The sequence below is a fragment of the Coregonus lavaretus genome (assembly GCF_964263955.1).
Source record: "Coregonus lavaretus genome assembly, chromosome: 17".
In the NCBI taxonomy this organism is placed as follows: domain Eukaryota; kingdom Metazoa; phylum Chordata; class Actinopteri; order Salmoniformes; family Salmonidae; genus Coregonus; species Coregonus lavaretus.
In genome coordinates, this window is record NC_140004.1 from 21,646,190 (window position 1) to 21,668,482 (window position 22,293).

General features: G+C 42.2%; 2 protein-coding genes across 3 annotated transcripts; both read left to right on the top strand.

Annotated features, from left to right (window-relative positions):
- Positions 1–1,243: 1,243 nt before the first annotated feature.
- LOC311144443 (charged multivesicular body protein 7-like) lies at positions 1,244–5,972 on the top strand. Its single transcript, XM_084180460.1, has 11 exons — positions 1,244–1,284; positions 1,506–1,791; positions 1,904–2,075; positions 2,165–2,350; positions 4,020–4,153; positions 4,276–4,324; positions 4,418–4,537; positions 4,716–4,814; positions 4,915–4,972; positions 5,091–5,327; positions 5,417–5,972. The coding sequence occupies exons 2-11, from the start codon at positions 1,508–1,510 to the stop codon at positions 5,470–5,472; spliced, it is 1,395 nt and encodes a 464-aa protein (XP_084036586.1). The 5' UTR covers positions 1,244–1,284; positions 1,506–1,507; the 3' UTR covers positions 5,473–5,972.
- Positions 5,973–6,293: 321 nt separating this feature from the next.
- LOC311144441 (ectonucleoside triphosphate diphosphohydrolase 4-like) lies at positions 6,294–13,086 on the top strand. 2 transcript variants are annotated; one of them, XM_084180457.1, is made up of 13 exons: positions 6,294–6,442; positions 6,856–6,966; positions 7,153–7,347; positions 7,514–7,719; positions 7,863–8,013; positions 8,130–8,233; positions 8,567–8,626; positions 8,785–8,939; positions 10,346–10,512; positions 10,637–10,961; positions 11,112–11,197; positions 11,302–11,463; positions 11,599–13,086. In XM_084180457.1, exons 2-13 carry the CDS (start codon positions 6,959–6,961, stop codon positions 11,831–11,833), a joined length of 1,854 nt encoding a protein of 617 aa, XP_084036583.1. In that variant the 5' UTR covers positions 6,294–6,442; positions 6,856–6,958; the 3' UTR covers positions 11,834–13,086. The 2 variants fall into 2 exon arrangements, with proteins under 2 accessions (XP_084036583.1, XP_084036584.1); XM_084180458.1 differs by having other exon boundaries at positions 8,785–8,915.
- Positions 13,087–22,293: the final 9,207 nt, after the last annotated feature.

Here is a 22,293-nt window from a genome sequence, read left to right on the forward strand (position 1 = left end):
GGGTCAACCTACAAGGACATGGGGTGTCTCATCCTGCAAAAGGGATTTTACAGGCATGCTGGGAACATGAACGAAGACCGAACACGAGCTTTGGGTGGGTGGGTAATACCCAGGCGATGGAGATGGGACTGTATGGAAGGGAGTTTAGTCCAACGGTAGTTATTCCTGTAAATCCACCATGGCTACTCCCGCCTCCAGTAGTTGATCTAGAAGTGTTGGAGAGACTACAGAAAGATAGGGAGGGTGTTGATCCAGCTGATTTCTTTAAGAGACGTCTGGAAACTGTGTATCAGGATTTTGTGGCCATTTACACAGATGGTTCAAAAGATCCAAGGACAGGACGTACTGGGTCTGCATTTGTAGTGCAGGAATGTGGGGTGGAAGTCAGGAAACGTATTACAGATCATCTGGCTGTATATACTGCGGAGCTGATGGCCATACTGTTGGCCTTGCAGTGGGTGGAGGAAGTTAAGCCAGAGAGTAGTTATTTACTCTGATTCATGTGCAGTGTTAATGAGTCTCCAGTCCTTTAGATCACGTAGCAGACAAGACCTGCTTTATGATGTGCTACAAACCCATGGCAGGATTAAACAGATGGGTATTCAGATAAGATTTACTTGGGTCCCAGCCCATGTGGGGGTGGAGGGGAATGAGGCAGTAGATGAACAGGCTAAACAAGCACTTAGTAGTGGGGATGTTGATGTTGAAGTGTCAATGAGCAAGGCAGAGGCAGAAAGACTGATATATACAGTGATGGCAGGAGCAGTGGAATAGAGATAATAAGGGAAGGCATTTATTTCAAGTACAGAAGAAAGTCGGGGTGGGGAGGATGGCAGGAAGGGACAGAAGAGAGGAGGCTATTTTACAAGATTAAGGGTGGGACACAGCCAGTTGAATAAGACATTAAATGTGATAGGAAAGCATCCATCAGGAAAGTGTGATTATTGTCAGGAAATAGAGACCATGGAGCATGTATTGCTATAGTGTGGGCAGTATCAGAGGGAAAGAGAGAGGATGAGATCTAGTATGAGGGAGAAGGGGATACAGGAAATTAGTTTAAAGAGTATATTGAGTAGAACGTCATTAGATATAGTCTCAAATATTTTGTTATCTTTTTTAAGAGAAACAGGGTTGGCAGGTAGGATTTAGTTTCTCCCCGTCTCTGGCCCACACTCCAGTACGGTAGGTGGCGGTAATGCACCATAACGTTGGCTGCCAACCGCCGATAAACCCAACTGAAGAAGAAGAAGAAGACGAACACCTTGTGGCGCACACAGTCAGCAGGTCAGTACGCATTGGTTAGATGCCTGTACGCTGATCGTCATGGTGAAATTATATCATAGACTACTCTAGTGAGTGGACATGGCTGAGATTGAATTTACTACGGAGTTCAGCTTGATATAGCCTTGTTCACTTAATGTTTGTTATTGTTATTCTGCCTGCTAGTTTAGCTAACGCTAGCTAGCTTAGCATTTCACTCTCATTGTCTGTCTTTTGCTGTACAGAAATGGTTCCATCAAATCTTGGGGAAGAAATGTCTACTGAAGTAGTTTTACCACCTGAGTGGGAGGACGATGAACGGATGAATTTCCTGTTCTCTGACTTTAAAGAGAACCGAGATGTCAGCACAACAGATTGGGACAGTAAAATGGATTTCTGGACAACACTCATTCTTAAAATCTGCAGGAGTCGCGGAACCGTCTGTGTTCATTTGCAGGAGCTGAACAAGATTTTTCAGAGAAAGGGAATTATGCCTTTGGGTTTGGGTACTGTCATTCAGTGCATGGCCAGGTATAATATCAATGAAATGCCATCTTCTAAAGTGTGAGCAAAATATAGCCTACTTAAAAGTGCCCTAGTCCCACTTTCCTTACCTGACTGTACTTGTTTGTATTTCTGGCAGGTGTGGAAAGATGCAAAGGGAGTCAGAGTTTGCAGCAAATGTAGACTGTGGGTGGGTGTCTTGGGGTGTTGGTCTGTTGCTGGTGAAGCCTTTAAAATGGACATTTTCAACTCTTCTGGGTAGCAGTGGGGTTACTTTGAAGGAGTCGTTTGTCGTCATCGAACTAGTAAAGGTGTGCATTATTAATTAATTCAAAACATGTTAACGGGCAACTAGCATTTAACACTAACCTCTTACTTATGTTCTGTATGTTTCCTCCAGGAGAAGGCAGCAGAATTGCTTGGTGTCTACCGGAGCTCCCAAGTGGCCAACCACTCTCTCCTGTCCTTCCAGGAGCTCCGTACACTGTCGTCCGATGTCTGTGTTGACGAGAGTACCCTGTGTATGGCTCTGCTACAGCTGCAGAGGGAGAAGCAGGTGACAGTATCACTGCATGAAGGCGAGAAGGTGAGGATAATAGAATCATTAATTTAAGTGAGCATATTATTACATGTACAGTCGTGGTCAAACGTTTTGAGAATGACAGGTATTGGTCTTCACAAAGTTTGCTGCTTCAGTGTTTTTAGATATTTTTGTCAGGTGTTACTATGGTATACTGAAGTATAATTACAAGCATTCCATAAGTGTCAAAGGCTTTTATTGACAATTGCATTAAGTTTATGCAAAGAGTCAATAGCTGCAGTGTTGACCCTTCTTTTTCAAGACCTCTGCAATCAGCCCTGGCATGCTGTCAATTAACTTCTGGGCCACATCCTGACTGATGGCAGCCCATTCTTACATAATCAATGCTTGGAGTTTGTCAGAATTTGTGGGTTTTTGTTTGTCCACCCGCCTCTTGAGGATTGACCACAAGTTCTCAATGGGATTAAGGTCTGGGGAGTTTCCTGGCCATGGACCCAAAACTTCAATGTTTTGTTCCCCGAGCCACTTAGTGATCTCTTTTGACTTATGGCAAGGTGCTCCATCATGCTGGAAAAGGCATTGTTCGTCCCCAAACTGTTCTTGGATGGTTGGGAGAAGTTGCTCTCGGAGGATGTGTTGGTACCATTCTTTATTCATGGCTGTGTTTTTAGGCAAAATTGTGAGTGAGCCCACTCCCTTGGCTGATAAGCAACCCCACACATGAATGGTCTCAGGATACTTTACTGTTGGCATGACACAGGACTGATAGTAGCGCTCACCTTGGTGCCCCAAACAATCGTAAAGGGGATTCATCAGAGAAAATGACTTTACCCCAGTCTTCAGCAGTCCAATCCCTGTACCTTTTGCAGAATATCTCTCCCTGATGTTTTTCCTGGAGAGAAGTGGCTTCCTTGCTGCCCTTCTTGACACCAGGCCATCCTCCAAAAGTCTTCGCCTCACACCTGCCTGCTGCCATTCCTGAGCAAGCTCTGCACTGTTGGTGCCCCGATCCAGCAGCTTAATCAACTTTAGGAGACGGTCCTGGCGCTTGCTGGACTTTCTTGGGCGCCCTGAAGCCTTCTTCACAACAATTTAACCTCTCTCCTTGAAGTTCTTGATGATCCGATAAATTGTTGGTTTAGGTGCAATCTTACTAGCAGCAATATCCTTGCCTGTGAAGCCCTTTTTGTGCAAAGCAATGATGACGGCACGTGTTTCCTTGCAGGTAACCATGGTTAACAGAGGAAGAACAATGATTTCAAGCACCAACCTCCTTTTAAAGCTTCCAGTCTGTTATTCTGACTCAGTCAGCATGACAGAGTGATCTCCAGCCTTGTCCTCGTCAACACTCTCACCTGTGTTAACGAGAGAATCACTGACATGATGTCAGCTGGTCCTTTTGTGGCAGGGCTGAAATGCAGTATAAATGTTTTTTGGGGATTAAGTTCATTTTCATGGCAAACAGGGACTTTGCAATTAATTGCAATTCATCTGATCACTCTTCATAACATTCTGGAGTATATGCAAATTGCCATCATAAAAACTGAGGCAGCAGACTTTGTGAAAATGAATACTTGTCATTCTCAAAACTTTTGACCACGACTGTACAGTAACTCATACCATTATCCATGAGCTTTCACACAGATTGTTTTGAGGATAATGTCACTGTATCAGGGTTGCATTGAGCCAATGTTTTTTTTTTTTGTCTGTACAGATTGTGAAGTTTTCTCAGCCAGGACAGGATCATGTGTCTCCTGTCAGTGATGTAGACCTAGGCATCTACCAGCTGCAGCGCAGTGAGAGACTGCTTGAAGAGAGGGTGGAGGCATTGGGACTAGAGGCAGAGAAGTGCGTCCCTGACACACCATTAAGTGTTGTCTCGTGCAGTGCAGTGTCTTCAGTCTGAGAAATAAATGTGATGTTATAAGATTGTGTGTGATTTCTGCTTGTGCTGTGTTATCTGTTTGTAGGTGCAAAGAAGAAGCTAGGGTGTTGCTGCGGGAAGGGAAGAAATCTCAGGTCGATTTACAATCCTATGATCCTGTGTTGACTTTTTGTCTTTCACCAACTCAAATGCTGTCTGGGAAACCTCAATTAATTTCTCTCCCCCAGGCCCTGAGGTGTTTGAGAAGCCGAAAGAGAGTCGAGAAGAAAGCAGACCACTTATATGCCCAGCTGGAAAATGTGAAGGGAATCCTGGACAGGATAGCAAACTCACAGACAGACAAACTGGTGAGTATGCACTTGATACATTGACATTCAAATATCTAACAAAACAGAGCAAGCTAAAGTTAGCCTAAAAGTACAATGTGGGTAATTTGTGGCCAATGTTATCGCTCTCCTAAGTCCCACATACAGGAACTAAGGTCCTGTGTTCTCTTTATATCAATCTTTCTGCATGCCTCTATAGGTGATACAGGCGTATCAGGCTGGAGTGTCAGCCCTGCGACTCTCTTTGAGGGATGTGACCGTAGAAGGAGCTGAGAGCCTTGTGGATCAAATCCAAGAGGTCAGACTCTTCTTTACCGGGACTGCATTTAGATACTATTATTGAGCTGTTGCATGTCCACACCAGTCTAAATGTATTTTCTCACTGTTTGATATTACAGTTGTGTGACACTCAGGGTGAAGTTAACCAAATTCTGGCAGGTGGAGCGCTCAACTCAAGTATGTCCTATTCCATATTATACAGCTACTTAGTTGTAGTGCCAAACTGAGCCAATTTCATAATCAAAGTGCCAAAGTCCAGAGGGACTGACAAATGATCCTATTCCTATTTGTTTAGCGGATGCAGACACAGACGGGCTGGAGGATGAGCTAAGATCTTTATTGGAGAACTCTACTCTGGATTGGCCTTCCACGCTACCTGAAGTATCGTCACACCCTCTTTCACCTGTCAGGGAATCTGGTTCCTTTTGTGATGATCTGCTGAGCGCTTTGCCCTCAGTCCCTCAAAGCCACTTCAATATCACAGATGATGAACTGGACAAAGAGTGTAGTCGCATAACCCTTGCAAATACAGGTATGCCTCTGTCTTGTTCCTTTATCTTTCAAATACTACCACAAAAGAGGCTACTGAAGTAACCTTTGTTTACTCATCACTCCCTATAGGTCTTCAACAAAAATATCATACCTCTCCAGTGAAGAGGGCTGAGCCTGCACAGTGACAACGCTAATAAAAAATATGTCAACTGCAATAATGAGCCCTGACCCTAAAAGAGTGTCTGGACATGGTGATCAAAAATAATTGGGTGTTGTCATTTGTAACATAGGTCTGTGATCACTGATCAGGGACTTCCTTTTTAAATGCACTTATACAGGGGCGTCAAACTCATTCTAGTGATTGCTGGTTTTCTTTATTAACTTTCAGTTAAGACCTAGACAACCAGGTGATGGGAGTTCCATACTAATTAGTGACCTTAATTCATCAATCAAGTACAAGGGAGGAGCAAAGACCCGAGGCCCTCTGTGGAATGAGTTTGACACATGCACTTATAGATGGCCTTTGTAAGTTTATGTATCACTCAATCTAATAAATATATCGGTAACAATTATGATGCCAAATTATATAAAGCCACTATTTCAGATCGACTAATGAGTTGGGTGGTATGATAATATCAGTTTATATACCAAATATGTATTAAATGTATTTGTCATATCCACACTACAGTTTTGTTTCTGTTTCCTTGTGTTCAATGAACTTGCAAATGTTTCTTCAATTGTGGCAACTTGGAGTTGTACGATCACGTTGCCTTGCCTTGGACCCGTGAAAGCTATCAGAATACTCAGTTACCAAATAGCCTCTTGAGACATTGGAATGATGTGCAAGAAAATATGCTCAATCCCCCAAATCTGCAAGTGGGAAAGCACACATGCTTGAATAATGACATACTGACTAGCTAGCTACTTACTGCAAGCGGGCTACACCGGTGAAAGCTGCCGGGGATGAAAAAAAATCGTCACCTTCAAATTTACCACGTCACTCGCATCTGCCTGACCTGCGTATTGGATAGGTAACTAGCTAGCCACTGTGCTTTTAGCAATTCCTCCTCCTCCTGCTAGCTAGTATTATTAATAATAATAGTCCGTAGCAAACTAGCGAATGTTTTATGCAACGAAGTCGTTCGAAACCAAATGGTGAGTAGCTAATTTAGCTAGCTACTTGGGTTTTAGATGCACCGTGGGTGGGTACAACAGCGTACTGTACTTGTCTAGGCTAACTTAGTGTTCTGTTTCGCTAGCTAAAAATCAAACATTAGCCCGGTTAATCAGCATGCTAACTACCAGGTCTATTGTTTACCCATGAGACTAGGAAAAGCTATCATGCCAGCTAAAGTAGTGACTATCTGATAATAGCTAACTCACTAAAGTTAGTTGAACCAGCTAACAACTAATTGAAATCGGACCATCCTCGCTAACGTTGATAGCTACGTGGCAAATGTGGTGCATGAGCTGGTGGCCAAATGTCACCATTTGGTATTGACACGCGTTGGTTTCAGTAATAATGACAGCATATCTTGTAGCTAAAGTGTTTAATTTCTTTTACAAAGACCATGAGCAGTTGGGACAATGTTGGTGAGGGTTCGAAGCAAACACCCCCGGTCTTCAGTGTCCCCTTGGATTTTCATCCAGTGAACTAAGACAGTTCACGTCATGGGAAGGTAGGATCGGCCGACTGAGTAGAAGACCAATAAATGTTTTGGCAAAATTTAGCAACTCACATCTCGCTCTACCCTTTAATTATTATGCCGTGATCGTCAGTCATGCAATATCGCTATTATATAGACTAGTCACACTGTCTTTAAACATACATACATACATACATACTGAGGTTTCTCTTCTTACAGGATCAGCTTCTCATGCCTCCCAGCCTCCTGGCATTTCAGCCTGTCGCCCCTGGTTCTACCCCGGTTCCTGCTACCTTCATTCAGGCAGCTGCTGCTCTTTGGTCTGCTGGTGGGACTGCTAGGACTGATTTACCTGTTGCTGGTAACAGGAAAGGGCCAGGACAGCTGGATCAGAAAGGACAACTATTTCCACAGGTGAGACACTAGTACCACATTAGAAGAGAGCCACCCCCCCCCCCCCCCCCCCCCAAAAGTTGTTTGTAGAGGACACATGCAGTGAATGCCTTTTATTTATCGTTATGTATTCCTGTAAAGACATGGAAGTTCATTTTTGGCCTAAAATGTTCATATTTTCACCCAGACACTTGGCGAGGGTCACAGATGTGGAGGCCACAGACACCAGCAATCCCAACCTAAACTACGGTCTGGTGGTGGACTGCGGCAGCAGTGGCTCCAGGGTGTTTGTGTACTGTTGGCCCCGGCACAATGGCAATCCCCATGACCTGCTCGACATCCAGCAGATGAGAGATCAGCACAGGAAACCAGTGGTCATGAAGATCAAACCAGGTGAGGAATACCTGGTTGCTGATGACTGGTGTGCTGCTGGGAATAGTGTAGAAGACATTGGCTTCTAGTTTAAAGAACTAATCCATTCCATCCAAGAAAGACTGAGCCATGGTCTTATGACTTTCTGGTGTTATTTTTTAAAGGTATCGCAGAGCTAGCAAAAACACCAGAGAAGGCCAGTGATTACATCCACCCCCTGCTGAGCTTCGCTGCCCAGCACGTTCCCAAACACAAGCACCAGGAGACCCCTCTGTACATCCTGTGCACTGCTGGAATGAGGGTGCTGCCTGACGGGTACAGTTACCCACCACACCTGAGAGTATTTCTCATCTTGAGATGGAAGCTGCAATTATTATATATTTTTTTACCACTGTAACCATGCTGAAATTGGCTTGTATACTCTTTTTCAGTCAACAGGAAGCGCTTCTTGAGGATCTACGGACTGACATCCCTGTCCGTTTCAACTTCCTCTTCTCTGATTCCCATGTGGAGGTCATTTCTGGCAAGCAGGAAGGTGAGCTAACCTGTTTATAGAAGCTGGCAAGCTAAACACTGGCCATTCTGATGGAGGATGTCACCATGCTCAGTGTTGAAAATCTGTAACATAACAGTAGAAATTCTGGAATATATGACCGGGCTCTACAGTGCAACCATTTTGCTGTGTGACCTAGAATTTTAATTAAGAATTCTAGCTTTATTAACTCAAATATTTTTAATTGTGCCCCTAAATTTCTTTGTGTGTACCTACAATTTTCAATTTAGGCGCACAAATGCTCCTTGTACATTTGTTTTTTTTTTAAGTCAGCGTAGAGCCCTGTATGAGTTGTCCTTTCTTGTGTTTGAACAGGTGTGTATGCATGGATTGGAATCAACTTTGTCCTTGGAAAGTTTAATCATGTGGATAGTGGTAAGTATCTAAAGAACTTTCCTTGAGATCTGCATATCTTCACATTGAATAATTTAATTCCTTCTTTCCCTTGTTTTACTTACGTCTGACTCCTCTTTATTTGTCTCCCGTCCCCTTCTTCAATGGGACCTTCGGCTCTTCTTCATTCCTTCCTATAGAGAGGGATGCAGTAGTAGAGGTGCAGGTCCCTGGAGGTGACCAGCAGGAGGCGCTGGTGAGGATGCAGACCACCGGTGTTCTGGACATGGGCGGTGTCTCCACACAGATAGCGTACGAAGTGCCCAAAACTGTAAGCTTTGCTTCTCCACAACAGGTTATTATAAACAACAATTTCACTTTTTTGTGGTTTTGTCACTCACCCATTTTCTCTTCACCCCAACCACTCTCATTCCCTGGTTAAACCTGTAAACATCATGTTTGTCCTCTGGAGATGAAGTCCTCTACATTCAGGGTGGACTATTGGAGGTCTGCTATAAAGATAAGCCTGCTGCATGGCTTCATAACAGGATTTGGGCTTTATCATTAACATACTAGCCAGAATGTGTTACTTTGAAACTTGAATGAATATCAACGATAATGCATAAGAGCCATCATGCAAAACATCCATGACCGGTTTATGTCTATGGTTTTTAATTTACTCTGACAATTTGTATGCTCTCCTTCTCTTCTCATTGTTTTTGCTCTCCACTGAACGTAATTCACCTGCAGCTTTTGCTATATGCGGAACTGTCTTGATCCAAGTTTCTTTAAGTAAATGATGGTTACAGTGCATTCTGAAAGTATTCAGACCCCTTGACTTTTTCCACATTTTGTTATAGCCTTATTCTAAAATTGATGAGATTGAAAAAACAATCTATACACAATACCCCATAATGACGAAGCAAAAACAGGTTTTTAGAAATTGTTGCAAATGTATTAAAAAAGAAACTGATCACATTTACATAAGTAATTCAGACCCTTTACTCAGCACTTTGTTGAAGCACCTTTGGCAGAAATTACAGCCTTGTGTCTTCTTGGGTATGACGCTACAAGCTTGGCACATCGGTATTTGGGGAATTTCTCCTATTCTTCTCTGCAGATCCTCTCAAGCTCTTTCAGGTTGGATTGGGAGCTATTTTCAGGTCTCTCCAGAGAAGTTCGATCGGTTTCAAGTCCGGGCTTTGGCTGGGCCACTCAACGACATTCAGAGACTTGTCCCGAAGCCACTCCTGTGTTGTCTTAGCTGTGTGCTTAGGGTCGTTGTCCTGTTGGAAGGTGAACCTTCACGCCAGTCTGAGGTCCTGAGTGCTCTGGAGCAGGTTTTCATCAAGGATCTCTCTATACTTTGCTCCGTTCATCTTTCCCTCAATCCTGACTAGTCTCCCAGTCCCTGTCGCTGAAAAATATTCACAAAGCATGATGCTGCCACCACCATGCTTCACCGTAGGGATGGTGCCCGGTTTCCTCCAGACGTGACGCTTGGCATTCAGGCCAAAGAGTTCAATCTTGGTTTCATCAGACCAGAGACTCCTTTAGGTGCCTTTTGGCAAACTCCAAGCCGGCTGTCATGTGCCTTTTACTGAGGAGTGGCTTGGTGGTCTGAATACTTTTCGAATACACTGCATATATGTAGCCTTACTATAATCAATTAATATGTTGGATATTAGTGTAGACTTAGTCCTAGATAATAGAGAGAGAACCATTTCCTGGCTGATATTGAATGTTATATTTTTTTTGTAGGAGGAAGTGGCCAAAAATTTGCTTGCGGAATTCAACCTGGGTTGCGATGCCCACCGGACAGAGCATGTCTACCGGGTCTATGTGTCCACCTTCCTGGGCTTTGGAGGCAATGCTGCACGACAAAGATACGAGGAGAGCATTGTCATGAACACTCTCACTAAAAACAAGTAAGAACCTTCAACACATGCTATGATAGCTAATTTTGATACTGATAGAGTGTACTAGTTTGACATTGTTCAGTGCTGCTGTTGCTTGTCTTTATGGAGAACTCATTTGAGTTGGTTTGTCCAGGCTCCTGGGTCAGCATGTAGGTGAAACAGGAGAGTCCCCCCTCCTGGACCCATGTCTACCTTCAGACCTGCAGGACGAGGTGGGGCCAGCAACACAGAAACTCCACCTGCGTGGCACAGGGGACTTTGATCACTGCAGACAGCTTCTTCAGCCCTTCCTCAACCACACCAACGAGACTCACTCCTCCCTCAATGGCATCTACCAGCCTCCCATTGACTACCCCAACAGCCATTTCTATGGGTTCTCTGAGTTCTACTACTGCACAGAGGATGTGTTGCGCATGGGCGGGGATTTTAACTCCTCAAAGTATGCCAGTGCTGCCAAGGTGAGCCCTTACTACAGCAAAGCAGCACGTCTTCAATGTAGATTGCAGTCCTCTAACTGCATGTAAAATGCATGTATTTCACCAAAGCTTAGGCTAATTGAAGTTAGATGGTGGCTGTGTTTACCTATTTACTTTGTGCTTCATCTGCAGAGTTACTGCGCCACCCAGTGGAGAACTCTGAAAGAGCGATTTGACTCAGGCTTGTATGCCTCTCATGCTGATGTTCACAGGCTCAAGTAAGCCCCACCACTGGCTCTTGCTATTTTAGTAAGACTTGAGTCCAGTAATGGTAAAGGGTTGTCAGGGAGATTTCATGTTAACATTTATGTATTGTGTGCAGGTACCAGTGTTTTAAATCAGCCTGGATGTATGAGGTATTCCACACAGGCTTCTCCTTCCCTACGGACTACAAAAACCTGAGGAATGCCCTTTTGGTCTATGATAAAGAGGTACAATGGACTCTTGGAGCCATCCTTTACAGAACGCGCTTTTTGCCTTTGAGGTAAGAGAGCTCTTGCTTTGTCACACTTCATTATGCTTGTACATTGTGATAACCTAATCAGCTAAAATATTGGTTATGAAAAATTGAAAAATAGTTAATGTCCTTCACTCACACTATTTTACATTCCTCTCCAAGGGATATTCAGCAGGAGAGCCTGAAAGGAGTCCACTCCCACTGGCGTCACAGCTTCTCCTTTGTCAACAACCACTACTTGTTCCTGGCCTGCTTCCTGGTTGTCCTCCTGTCCATCCTGCTCTACTTGCTGCGCCTCCGACGTATCCACAGCTGTACCACGCAGCGCTGCACCCCCTCTACTGTTGAGTGGCTAGAGGAGGGTCTCCGATCCCACCCACTCCCTATCACCCTCTAGACTTCACATCTGTCACTCCAAAATCAGTCTTATTTTCTCCAGCTGGAGTCCATTTGCCTGCGCCTTTATGTTAAGGCCTTCATTTGTTAGCTGGAAATGACAAAGAAGACTAAAACTGAGTTGGATTTTGAATGAGTCCAATGAACAGAGACGTCAGACAGCACTGGGATGGACTCTGGTGTGGGAGATCTTGTTAATTTATTTTTTATGATATCAAAATATCAGCCTTTTTTATGTTTCTGGAAATGTGAACGAGGTACGAAGAGCGTAGCTATCCTTGCCTGGAGTTTGTGAGCTCCCATCCGTACTTGGTCCAGTTACGCAGGCTTGTTTAAACCTTCCTGTAAGGTTTGAATGGTAGCTGCCTCACAACTTCCCCTAATTATTCATTCCTAAAACGGCATATTGTAAAATAATGTCCCTAAACTGCACTCTTTTCCAATGAAGGGGCACAGCATTGAATCAATGTGACAAGACAATAGTAGGTTTATGAGGACGATGATGAAACAGTTACTGTTTACAGTACATACTGTATTAGCTCATATTTATAGATTCACTGTTCTTGAGTAGAGTTTCACTTATCTGTCACATTATCCTGATGCAATTTTATTTCAAAGTGTCATTGTTTGTGTTCTAGCGTCTCTGTTTGCATTTTGGGTGCATGATCAGTGAATGTTTATTGGTTGTGGGGAGGAATGGTGTGTGCGCCTCTGTTAACCCTCAAAGTTTACTGCTCTGAAAGTGTAGACGGACACCTGTCATACTTTGATTCATTGCTTCTTTTTTAATTTAGTTTTTTAAAATCTTTTAAGATGCAAGTAACTACTTACAGCTCTTCAGAAACCACTGTTCTAAATTGATGTTTTGATCTTTTGTAGTAGACTTTTGGTCCTTTCTCACTCCACACCGCCACCCTTGTTGCAGAACAGGTAGTGTTTATCAAAGCTGCAATGGTGCAATATTTATTCATGTTTTATCACTGTGGAGAGATGCTCCAGCCACATCAGCTGAATTCACAGTGAGGGCTCAGAGCTACAGTAGGGTAAAACTGTTTGCTGTCTCCTCAGCTCAATGAAGTGACATGTTGCAGATAACAATTTAATTTGGGAATGCCTTCGTATACTGTCAACTCACTGGGCTTCGTTTTCAGAAGCTGTGATATCACTGCTGTAAAGGGGATAGTTTATGAAAGCGTATGTATATGTATGTATGTGTGTATATGTATATATTCCTGTGTATGTATATGTATATGTGTGTGTGTATGTATATATATATATATATATATATATATGTATATGTACAGAGATCAATGTACGGTTTGCACAGGGAAAAAATGTTATCAACAATCCAGTTGTTGAATAATAAAAATATACAATCAGACTGTTTTGGAGATTTATGGTGTCAAATCAAAAGCTACAAAAATCATTAAATGCAACCTGTTGGTGATTTTCACTTGTATTGTCATGTGGAATATATTGGGTGGCCTCATTGTATTGAGGAGAGTTGGCTGGAAATTGCTGATGATTGAGAGTCCCCCTTGGTGACACAAGGGTTGAGTAAACAAACTCATGCATAGTTACAGCAGCCATAGTCAGGCTTCACAAGTCCCCAGTAGCATGGGAAGAGCCGGAGTGTAGCACTAGGATATCAATCAAGACTACTAAACTGCAGACATCCACTAATGACCCCCTCACCCAAGCACAAGTTGCCCATTAGAGGACATGTTGTTGTAGCCGTCCTGTCTCAGAGTCTCTGGGTGGCCAGGTTTGAGGCACTGCACTGTGGGGGTTTGTTTTCACTCCTCTCCCCTGTGTTACGTTTCTGGTCTGCCCCAGCTGGTGATGGATGAGTCTGAAGAGGAGTTTAGTCAAGCCAGGTTGGCCATTTAGGATGGGTAATGTAAACACTGGATTGAACAGATTATATGCAATGTATTTTACAGATTAATCCATTTTTACACTATTGAATGTTAATTTCTCTATGATAAGCCGCCTCCAACATTGTTTTAGAGAATTTGGGAGTACATCCAACCGGCCTCACAACAGCAGGCCACATGTAACCACCCCAGCCCAGGGGGGGTGAGTATTTCTGTCTGTAATAAACTGCTTTTGTGGGGAAAAACTCATTCTGATTGGCTGGGCCTGGCTCCCCAGTGGGTGGACCTTGCTCGGAAGTGGGTGGGCTGCGCCCCTGCCCAGTCAAGTGAAATCCATAGATTAGGGCCTAATAACTTTATTTCAATTGACTAATTTCCTTCTATGAACTGTAACTCAATGAAATCTTTGAAATTATTGCATGTTGCGTTCATATTTTTGTTCAGTATACAATAATAAACTGGTCATATTGTTTAGCATAGCAAGTGGTCATTAATTCAAAGTGCCCAAACTAGAGACAGTAGCTGTCTGAGATGTCTGCATTCCACATTTGTAAATTCAGTCCAGCTCTAACCTCCGATACCTGCTGGCTAGTCTCGCATTGCCATACCTCCAAATTCACGTCGTTGTCTTCGGTGTCTGGAGAATTTTGTATTGCAAAAAAAGGTTTGAATGGTCCGCTAGTTTTCAAGTTATCAAGTGTGGCCGACATATTTATTGAAATTGAAAGTGTATTACGCTGGAAAGTCAAGCGTAACAACACGTTCTAAACCGCTCAGGTGACAAACAGTTTTATTCCTTATTCGTCCACATAGCTGCTGGCTCCGCTTTGCTACCACCGAAAGTATTGTGAAGATTGCCCATTATTTTGTTTTTGTAACGACCCAAAAAGACAGAGGTGGTGGGAGAGCCTATTCAAGTAAGTAAATACATTTTAGTATTTATTATTAGCTAGCCACAGTAGGCCACTTTGTAGGCTAACTAGACTGAGTAGCTAGCTAGTTAGCTAACTTTACACACTGTTTAGCTAAGGGAATTAAATGCAATCAGCTACTGTAGCTAACTTCTTATTAGCTATCTTGATATAATCATTGTACATTTTAAAACAGTCTCCAAATGCATTTTTAGATAACAGCCATGGAAGAGGGTGAAATTGCAGCTCCAGCTGTCAGTAAAGGGAGAGTGTAGGCTACTGGATAGGGCAGGTCATTTTGTGGGAGGATGTTATGAAAAGATTCTCCAGTTCCAGTCCCTAGAGTGTTAAACTTTGAGGACATAGAGATAATGGCAACATAATATTCAGTGCTGTCTAATTTGAGTGTAATGAAGCCTGTTTCTTTGTGATGTTTTCTGTCCTCAGATATGGAAAGCAGTGAAAGCTTGTTTGCAGATGAAGAGTGAGGTCCCAATAAATGTCCAAAGTGACTACAGGTATATCCTATATGCCATGGGTTATATGTGTAGGCCTACCTATGTTAGAAAATGTTGTATACAAAAAAACTGTTAAACGTCACACACAATGTATAAACCTATTACAATTGGAGCAGGCTGGAGGTCTGCTGGGTGTGCAAGGTTCTGTTTCAGCCCAGCAATAACACACCTGATTCAACATATCAAATCGAATGAGTTGATAATCAGGTGTGCGATTGCTGGGCTAGAATAGAAGTCTGCTCACCCAGTAGATAGATCAGGGATCAGTGGAGCAAGGTTGAGTTTTTTTTGTTCTCCTGGAATGATACTTTAGTAATAATAGCCTACTTGTTACTACTCAATTATCTATTGTTGTTTAGACTAAGATGTCTAATCTTTACACATGAGTTAGCTTATTTGTACATTTTGAAGTGAGAAGTGTTTATTCTTTGTAGTTATGCGTTTAATTGTTAAACTATTATTCAAAATGAACTACTGTCAATGTTGTATTCTCAAATTAACGTTTCCTTTTTGTCTAGTTGTAAGATCTCCAATCGGTTTTATTTTATTGTCGCTCTCTCTCTGTGTATATCAGCTATGTGAATCCATTTAGCAGCTTATCATATGGCATGCATGGCCAATGAGTTGAGTTGAGTTGATGCTAAAGAGTTGAGTTGATGCTAAAGAGCTCGATTTTGGTCTCATCTGACCACAACACTTTCACCCAGTTCTCCTCTGAATCATTCAGATGTTCATTGGCAAACTTCAGACGGGCATGTATATGTGCTTTCTTGAGCATGGGGACCTTGCGGGCGCTGCAGGATTTCAGTCCTTCACGGCGTAGTGTGTTACCAATTGTTTTCTTGGTGACTATGGTCCCAGCTGCCTTGAGATCATTGACAAGATCCTCCCGTGTAGTTCTGGGCTGATTCCTCACCGTTCTCATGATCATTGCAACTCCACGAGGTGAGATCTTGCATGGAACCCCAGGCCGAGGGAGATTGACAGTTCTTTTGTGTTTCTTCCATTTGCAAATAATCACACCAACTGTTGTCACCTTCTCACCAAGCTGCTTGGCGATGGTCTTGTAGCCCATTCCAGCCTTGTGTAGGTCTACAATCTTGTCCCTGACATCCTTGGAGAGCTCTTTGGTGTTGGCCATGGTGGAGAGTTTGGAATCTGATTGATTGATTGCTTCTGTGGACAGGTGTCTTTTATACAGGTAACAAGCTGAGATTAGGAGCACTCCCTTTAAGAGTGTGCTCCTACTCTCAGCTCGTTACCTGTATAAAAGACACCTGGGAGCCAGAAATCTTTCTGATTGAGAGGGGGTCAAATACTTATTTCCCTCATTAAAATGCAAATCAATTTATAACATTACTGACATGCGTTTTTCTGGATTTTTTTGTTGTTATTCTGTCTCTCACTGTTCAAATAAACCTACCATTAAAATTATAGACTGATCATTTCTTTGTCAGTGGGCAAACGTACAAAATCAGCAGGGGATCAAATACTTTTTTCCCTCACTGTAGACAGTACGTGGTTGCTCTATGTATCACTGATCACTGAATATTCTGTCAGCACCATAGAGTAACACTTTCAGTTCGCATTTGGTAGACTGGGAGAGCAGGATAAATACACCATTATTATAGTCCTAATTTTACCCCAATGACAATTATATTCAATTTTGTGTGTTTAGGAAACATCTGATTAGGAAACTTTTTCTGAATTCAGTCAAATAACAGTACAATACTACAAGAAAAAATGAACAGCATACAGTATAGTACTACAAGAAACAGAGCCCTGCCTAACCTAAGTACAGGTGGTCCCTATTGTAAACTGGATCTCTTTCCTCCATTGGAAAAGCCTAGAAGACTGTCACACTTTAGCTACTCCATGCTGTCCTACTTTAGCTAGCTACGGTATGGTTGGTAAAGCGGTACAACAACAAAAAATTACTGAATTACAAAATGTAAACATAATATTGGCAACATTGTGTATTTTGATGCACCAGTACATAGTATGCACATTTACATCACAAAAAAAAACAACGTAATAAACACAATACAAAATTCACAGTGCATTATTTACGACAGTTTTACAGTGGGGAAAAAAAGTATTTAGTCAGCCACCAATTGTGCATGTTCTCCCACTTAAAAAGATGAGAGAGGCCTGTAATTTTCATCATAGGTACACGTCAACTATGACAGACAAATTGAGATTTTTTTTTCTAGAAAATCACATTGTAGGATTTTTAATGAATTTATTTGCAAATTATGGTGGAAAATAAGTATTTGGTCAATAACAAAAGTTTCTCAATAATTTGTTATATACCCTTTGTTGGCAATGACACAGGTCAAACGTTTTCTGTAAGTCTTCACAAGGTTTTCACACACTGTTGCTGGTATTTTGGCCCATTCCTCCATGCAGATCTCCTCTAGAGCAGTGATGTTTTGGGGCTGTCGCTGGGCAACACGGACTTTCAACTCCCTCCAAAGATTTTCTGGAGGAATGTCTGTCATAGTTGACGTGTACCTATGATGAAAATTACAGGCCTCTCTCATCTTTTTAAGTGGGAGAACTTGCACAATTGGTGGCTGACTAAATACTTTTTTTCCCCACTGTATATCCTCAACATCAAAACAGAAAATAAGCTATGTCACTGATCTTACCGTGTGTTTCGCGGGATGAGCTTCCTGTTTGAAGCTTGCTATGCCCCCTTCTATAATGTCACACCAATGAAGTGATATGATTTTTATCATGTGGTTTCTCTGCAAGGGTTTAGTAACAATAGTTTAGATTTTCTCTTGTCAGACCAAGAAATAAACATCCCAGGATTATATATTTGCAGTGTTGACCCTTCTTTTTCAAGACCTCTGCAATCCGCCCTGGCATGCTGTCAATTAACTTCTGGGCCACATCCTGACTGATGGCAGCCCATTCTTGCATAATCAATGCTTGGAGTTTGTCAGAAGTTGTGGGTTTTTGTTTGTCCACCTGCCTCTTGAGGATCGACTACAAATTCTCAATGGGATTAAGGTCTGGGGAGTTTCCTGGCCATGGACCCAAAATGTCGATGTTTTGTTCCCTGAGCCACTTTGTTATCACTTTTGCCTTATGGCAAGGTGCTCCATCATGCTGGAAAAGGCATTGTTCGTCCCCAAACTGTTCTTGGATGGTTGGGACAAGTTGCTCTCGGAGGATGTGTTGGTACCATTCTTTATTCATGGCTGTGTTCTTAGGCAAAATTGTGAGTGAGCCCACTCCCTTGGCTGAGAAGCAACCCCACACATGAATGGTCTCAGGATGCTTTACTGTTGGCATGACACAGGACTGATGGTAACGCTCACCTTGTCTTCTCCGGACAAGGTGTTTTCCGGATGGCCCAAACAATCGTAAAGGGGATTCATCAGAGAAAATGACTCTACCCCAGTCCTCAGCAGTCCAATCCCTGTACCTTTTGCAGAATATCAGTCTGTCCCTGATGTTTTTCCTGGAGAGAAGTGGCTTCTTTGCTGCCCTTCTTGACACCAGGCCATCCTCCAAAAGTCTTTGCCTCACTGTGCGTGCAGATGCACTCACACCTGCCTGCTGCCATTCCTGAGCAAGCTCTGCACTGCTGGTGACCTGATCCCGCAGCTGAATCAACTTTAGGAGACGGTCCTGGCACTTGCTGGACTTTCTTGGGCGCCCAGCAGCCTTCTTCACAACAATTGAACCTCTCTCCTTGAAGTTCTTGATGATCCGATAAATGGTTGATTTAGGTGCAATCTTACTAGCAGCAATATCCTTGCCTGTGAAGCCCTTTTTGTGCAAAGCAATGATGACGCCACGTGTTTCCTTGCAGGTAACCATGGTTAACAGAGGAAGAACAATGATTTCAAGCACCACCCTCCTATTAAAGCTTCCAGTCTGTTATTCTAACTCAATCAGCATGACAGAGTGATCTCCAGCCTTGTCCTCGTCAACACTCTCACCTGTGTTAATGAGACAATCACTGACATGATGGTAGCTGGTCCTTTTGTGGCAGGGCTGAAATGCAGTGGAAATGTTTTTTTGGGATTAAGTTCATTTTCATGGCAATTAATTGCAATTCATCTGATCACTTGTCATGACATTCTGGAGTATATGCAAAATGCCATCATCAACACTGAGGCAGCAAACTTTGTGGAAACCAATACTTGTGTCATTCTCAAAACTTTTGACCACGACTGTACACACAATACCCCATAATGTCAAAGTGGAATTAAGTTTTTAGACATTTTTACAAATTAATAAAAAATGAAAAGCTGACATGTCTTCAGTCAATAATTATTCAACCCCTTTGTTATGGCGAGCCTAAATAAGTTCAGGAGTAAAAATATGCTTAACAAGTCACATAAGTTGCATGGACTCAATCTGTGTGCAATAATAGTGTTTAACATGATTTTTGAATGACTACCTATAATATATAATAATAATAATAATATGCCATTTAGCAGACGCTTTTATCCAAAGCGACTTACAGTCATGCGTGCATACATTTATTTGTGTATGGGTGGTCCCGGGGATCGAACCCACAACCTTGGCGTTACAAGCGCCGTGCTCTACCAGCTGAGCTACAGAGGACCACAATGAGGACTACCTCATCTCTGTACCCCACATACAATAATCTGTAAGGTCCCTCAGTCAAGCAGGGAATTTCAAACACAGATTCAACCACAAAGACCAAGGTATTCCAATGCCTCGCAAAGAAGGGCACCTATTGGTAGAAGGGTAAAAAAAAACTACTCCACAATACTAACTTAAATGACAGAGTGAAAAGAAGGAAGTCTGTACAGAATAAAAATATTCCAAAACATGTTTACAATAAGGCACTAAAGTAGAACTGCAAAAAATGTGGCAAAGAAATTAACTTTATGTCCTGAATACAAACCTTATGTTTGGGGCAAATCCAACATCACTGAGTACCACCCTTCATATTTTCAAGCATGGTGGTGGCTGCATCATGTTATGGGTATGCTTGTCATCGGCAAGGACTAGGGAGTTTTTTTTAGGATAAAAATAAACGTAATAGAGCTAAGCACAGGCTAAATCCTAGAGGAAAACCTGGTTCAGTCTGCTTTCCAACAGACCCTGGGAGACAAATTCACCTTTCAGCAGGACAATAAACTAAAACACAAGGTTAAATATACACTGGAGTTGTTAAAAAAAAAAAAAAACATTGGGCCTAGTTACAGTTTTGACTTAAATCGGCATAAAAATCTATGCCAAAACTTGAAAATGGTTGTCTAGCAATGATCAACAACCAACTTGACAGAGCTTGAAGAATTATTAAACTAATAATGGGGAAATAATTTACAATCCAGGTGTTCAAAGTTCTAAGAGACTTACCCATAAAGACTCACAGCTGTAATCGCTGACAAATGTGATTCTAACATGTATTTACTCAGGGGTGTGAATACTTATGTAAATGAAATATTTCTGTATTTCAGTTTCAATACATTTGCTAAGATTTCAAAAAATATATTTTCACTTTTTCATTATGGGGTATTGTGTGTAGATGGTTGAGATTTTTTTATTTTATTTTTCCATTTTGAATTCAGGCTGTAACACCACAGAATGTGGAATAAGTCAAGGGGTATGAATACTTTCTGAAGGCACTGTATATATGTACTGTATATACACATTTTGTCCTGATGCCAGAATGCCAGATATGAATTGCCAAAGTGCCAGATATGAATTGTTGAGAGATGTAATGTAGAAAATGTGAGAATGGCTCTCAAACACACATCACAGATTGACCATTTGCAAAGTTAGTTTTAGAGCAATAAACCTCCCATTGTAAGTTTCCAGACCAGCTGTGACTGATAAACTCCTATTGTGGTATTTTAGAGTATCTGAAACTTAACGATTGATATGCTGCTCCTCCTTGTAAATATGCTGTACATTGTTAAGGGCTTGTATTCACCCGAGGCTAATTCATATGACTACCACTCACATGACCAGCAGTGGGGCTGAACGTCTGTCGGTCAGGGGAGTGAGATGGGGTCGATTTTCCTCAGGAACTTTTACAGTGGCACCATTGAGAGCATCCTGACTGGTTGTATCACTGTCTGGTATGGCAACTGAGAAAGGACCAGAACATTTCCAAAAACTCCAGCCACCCATATGTGGACTGTTCTCCATGCTCCCGTCCAACAGGTGGTACCGGTGCATCAAGGCTCAGACAAACAGACTCCTAAACAGCTTCTATCCCATGGCTTAAGACTGTTAAATGGCTAACAACTACTGCTCTCCCGCAGACTATCCACACTGACTCTATGCCCATCCATAGGTCTCTACCCACTCAGATACAAGCTACGCTGCTGCTAAAATGATTATTGATTAGATGTATTACTCCATTATACTGCTGTTAATTGATTATTGATTGCCATTACCATTAGTATTTATCTATTTATGCTGCTATTGGCCACTATTACTCCTGTTTACATGTATATATTACCATTATTGTAATACCATAACTATTTATATATTCTGGTTACCAGTCACTTTTCAGCCCTGTTTACATGTACATCCTACTACCAGTCACTTTTTAAGTATAAACACACCTCAACCACTCCAGTACCCCTGCACAATGAATAAGGTACTGGCACTGACCTGTAAATACTTGCATTATTGTGTTCTTTAACTCTCATCGTAGTTCTTGTGTGGTTTCTGTTCATACTTGTATTTTTTATTCTATTTTGTATTATTAACTAGATTATTGTCAGTGGCGACCCATCATTCAGGGCAGGTGGGGCATGTTATTTTGGCATTAATACGTGTCACATATCAGTTTGAAAACAATCTAAAAAAATTAAAATAATCATTGAGTTAATAAAGCCGCATACAAACATGGTCTCTTTTTTGCTTTCTTGAGTAAGGCAGCTCCAAAATGCAGGTGTTTCAGTCTTGCTCAGTGGTTTCTGTGGTGGTGGGGCAGCCAGCGGGGAAATACGGCGCGTAGGTGTTGGTAATGTTCTTTAGTTGCGCCGTGATTAGCTGTAATGTTCTTTAGTTGCGCCGTGATTAGCTGTAATGTTCTTTAGTTGCGCCGTGATTAGCTCAGTGTTCTGTCACTCGTGGGGACAGTAGTCACCACCAAGTCTAAGGGTAGAGCTCCAAAATTCAAGCCCCTTGGGTGCTTCAATGGAG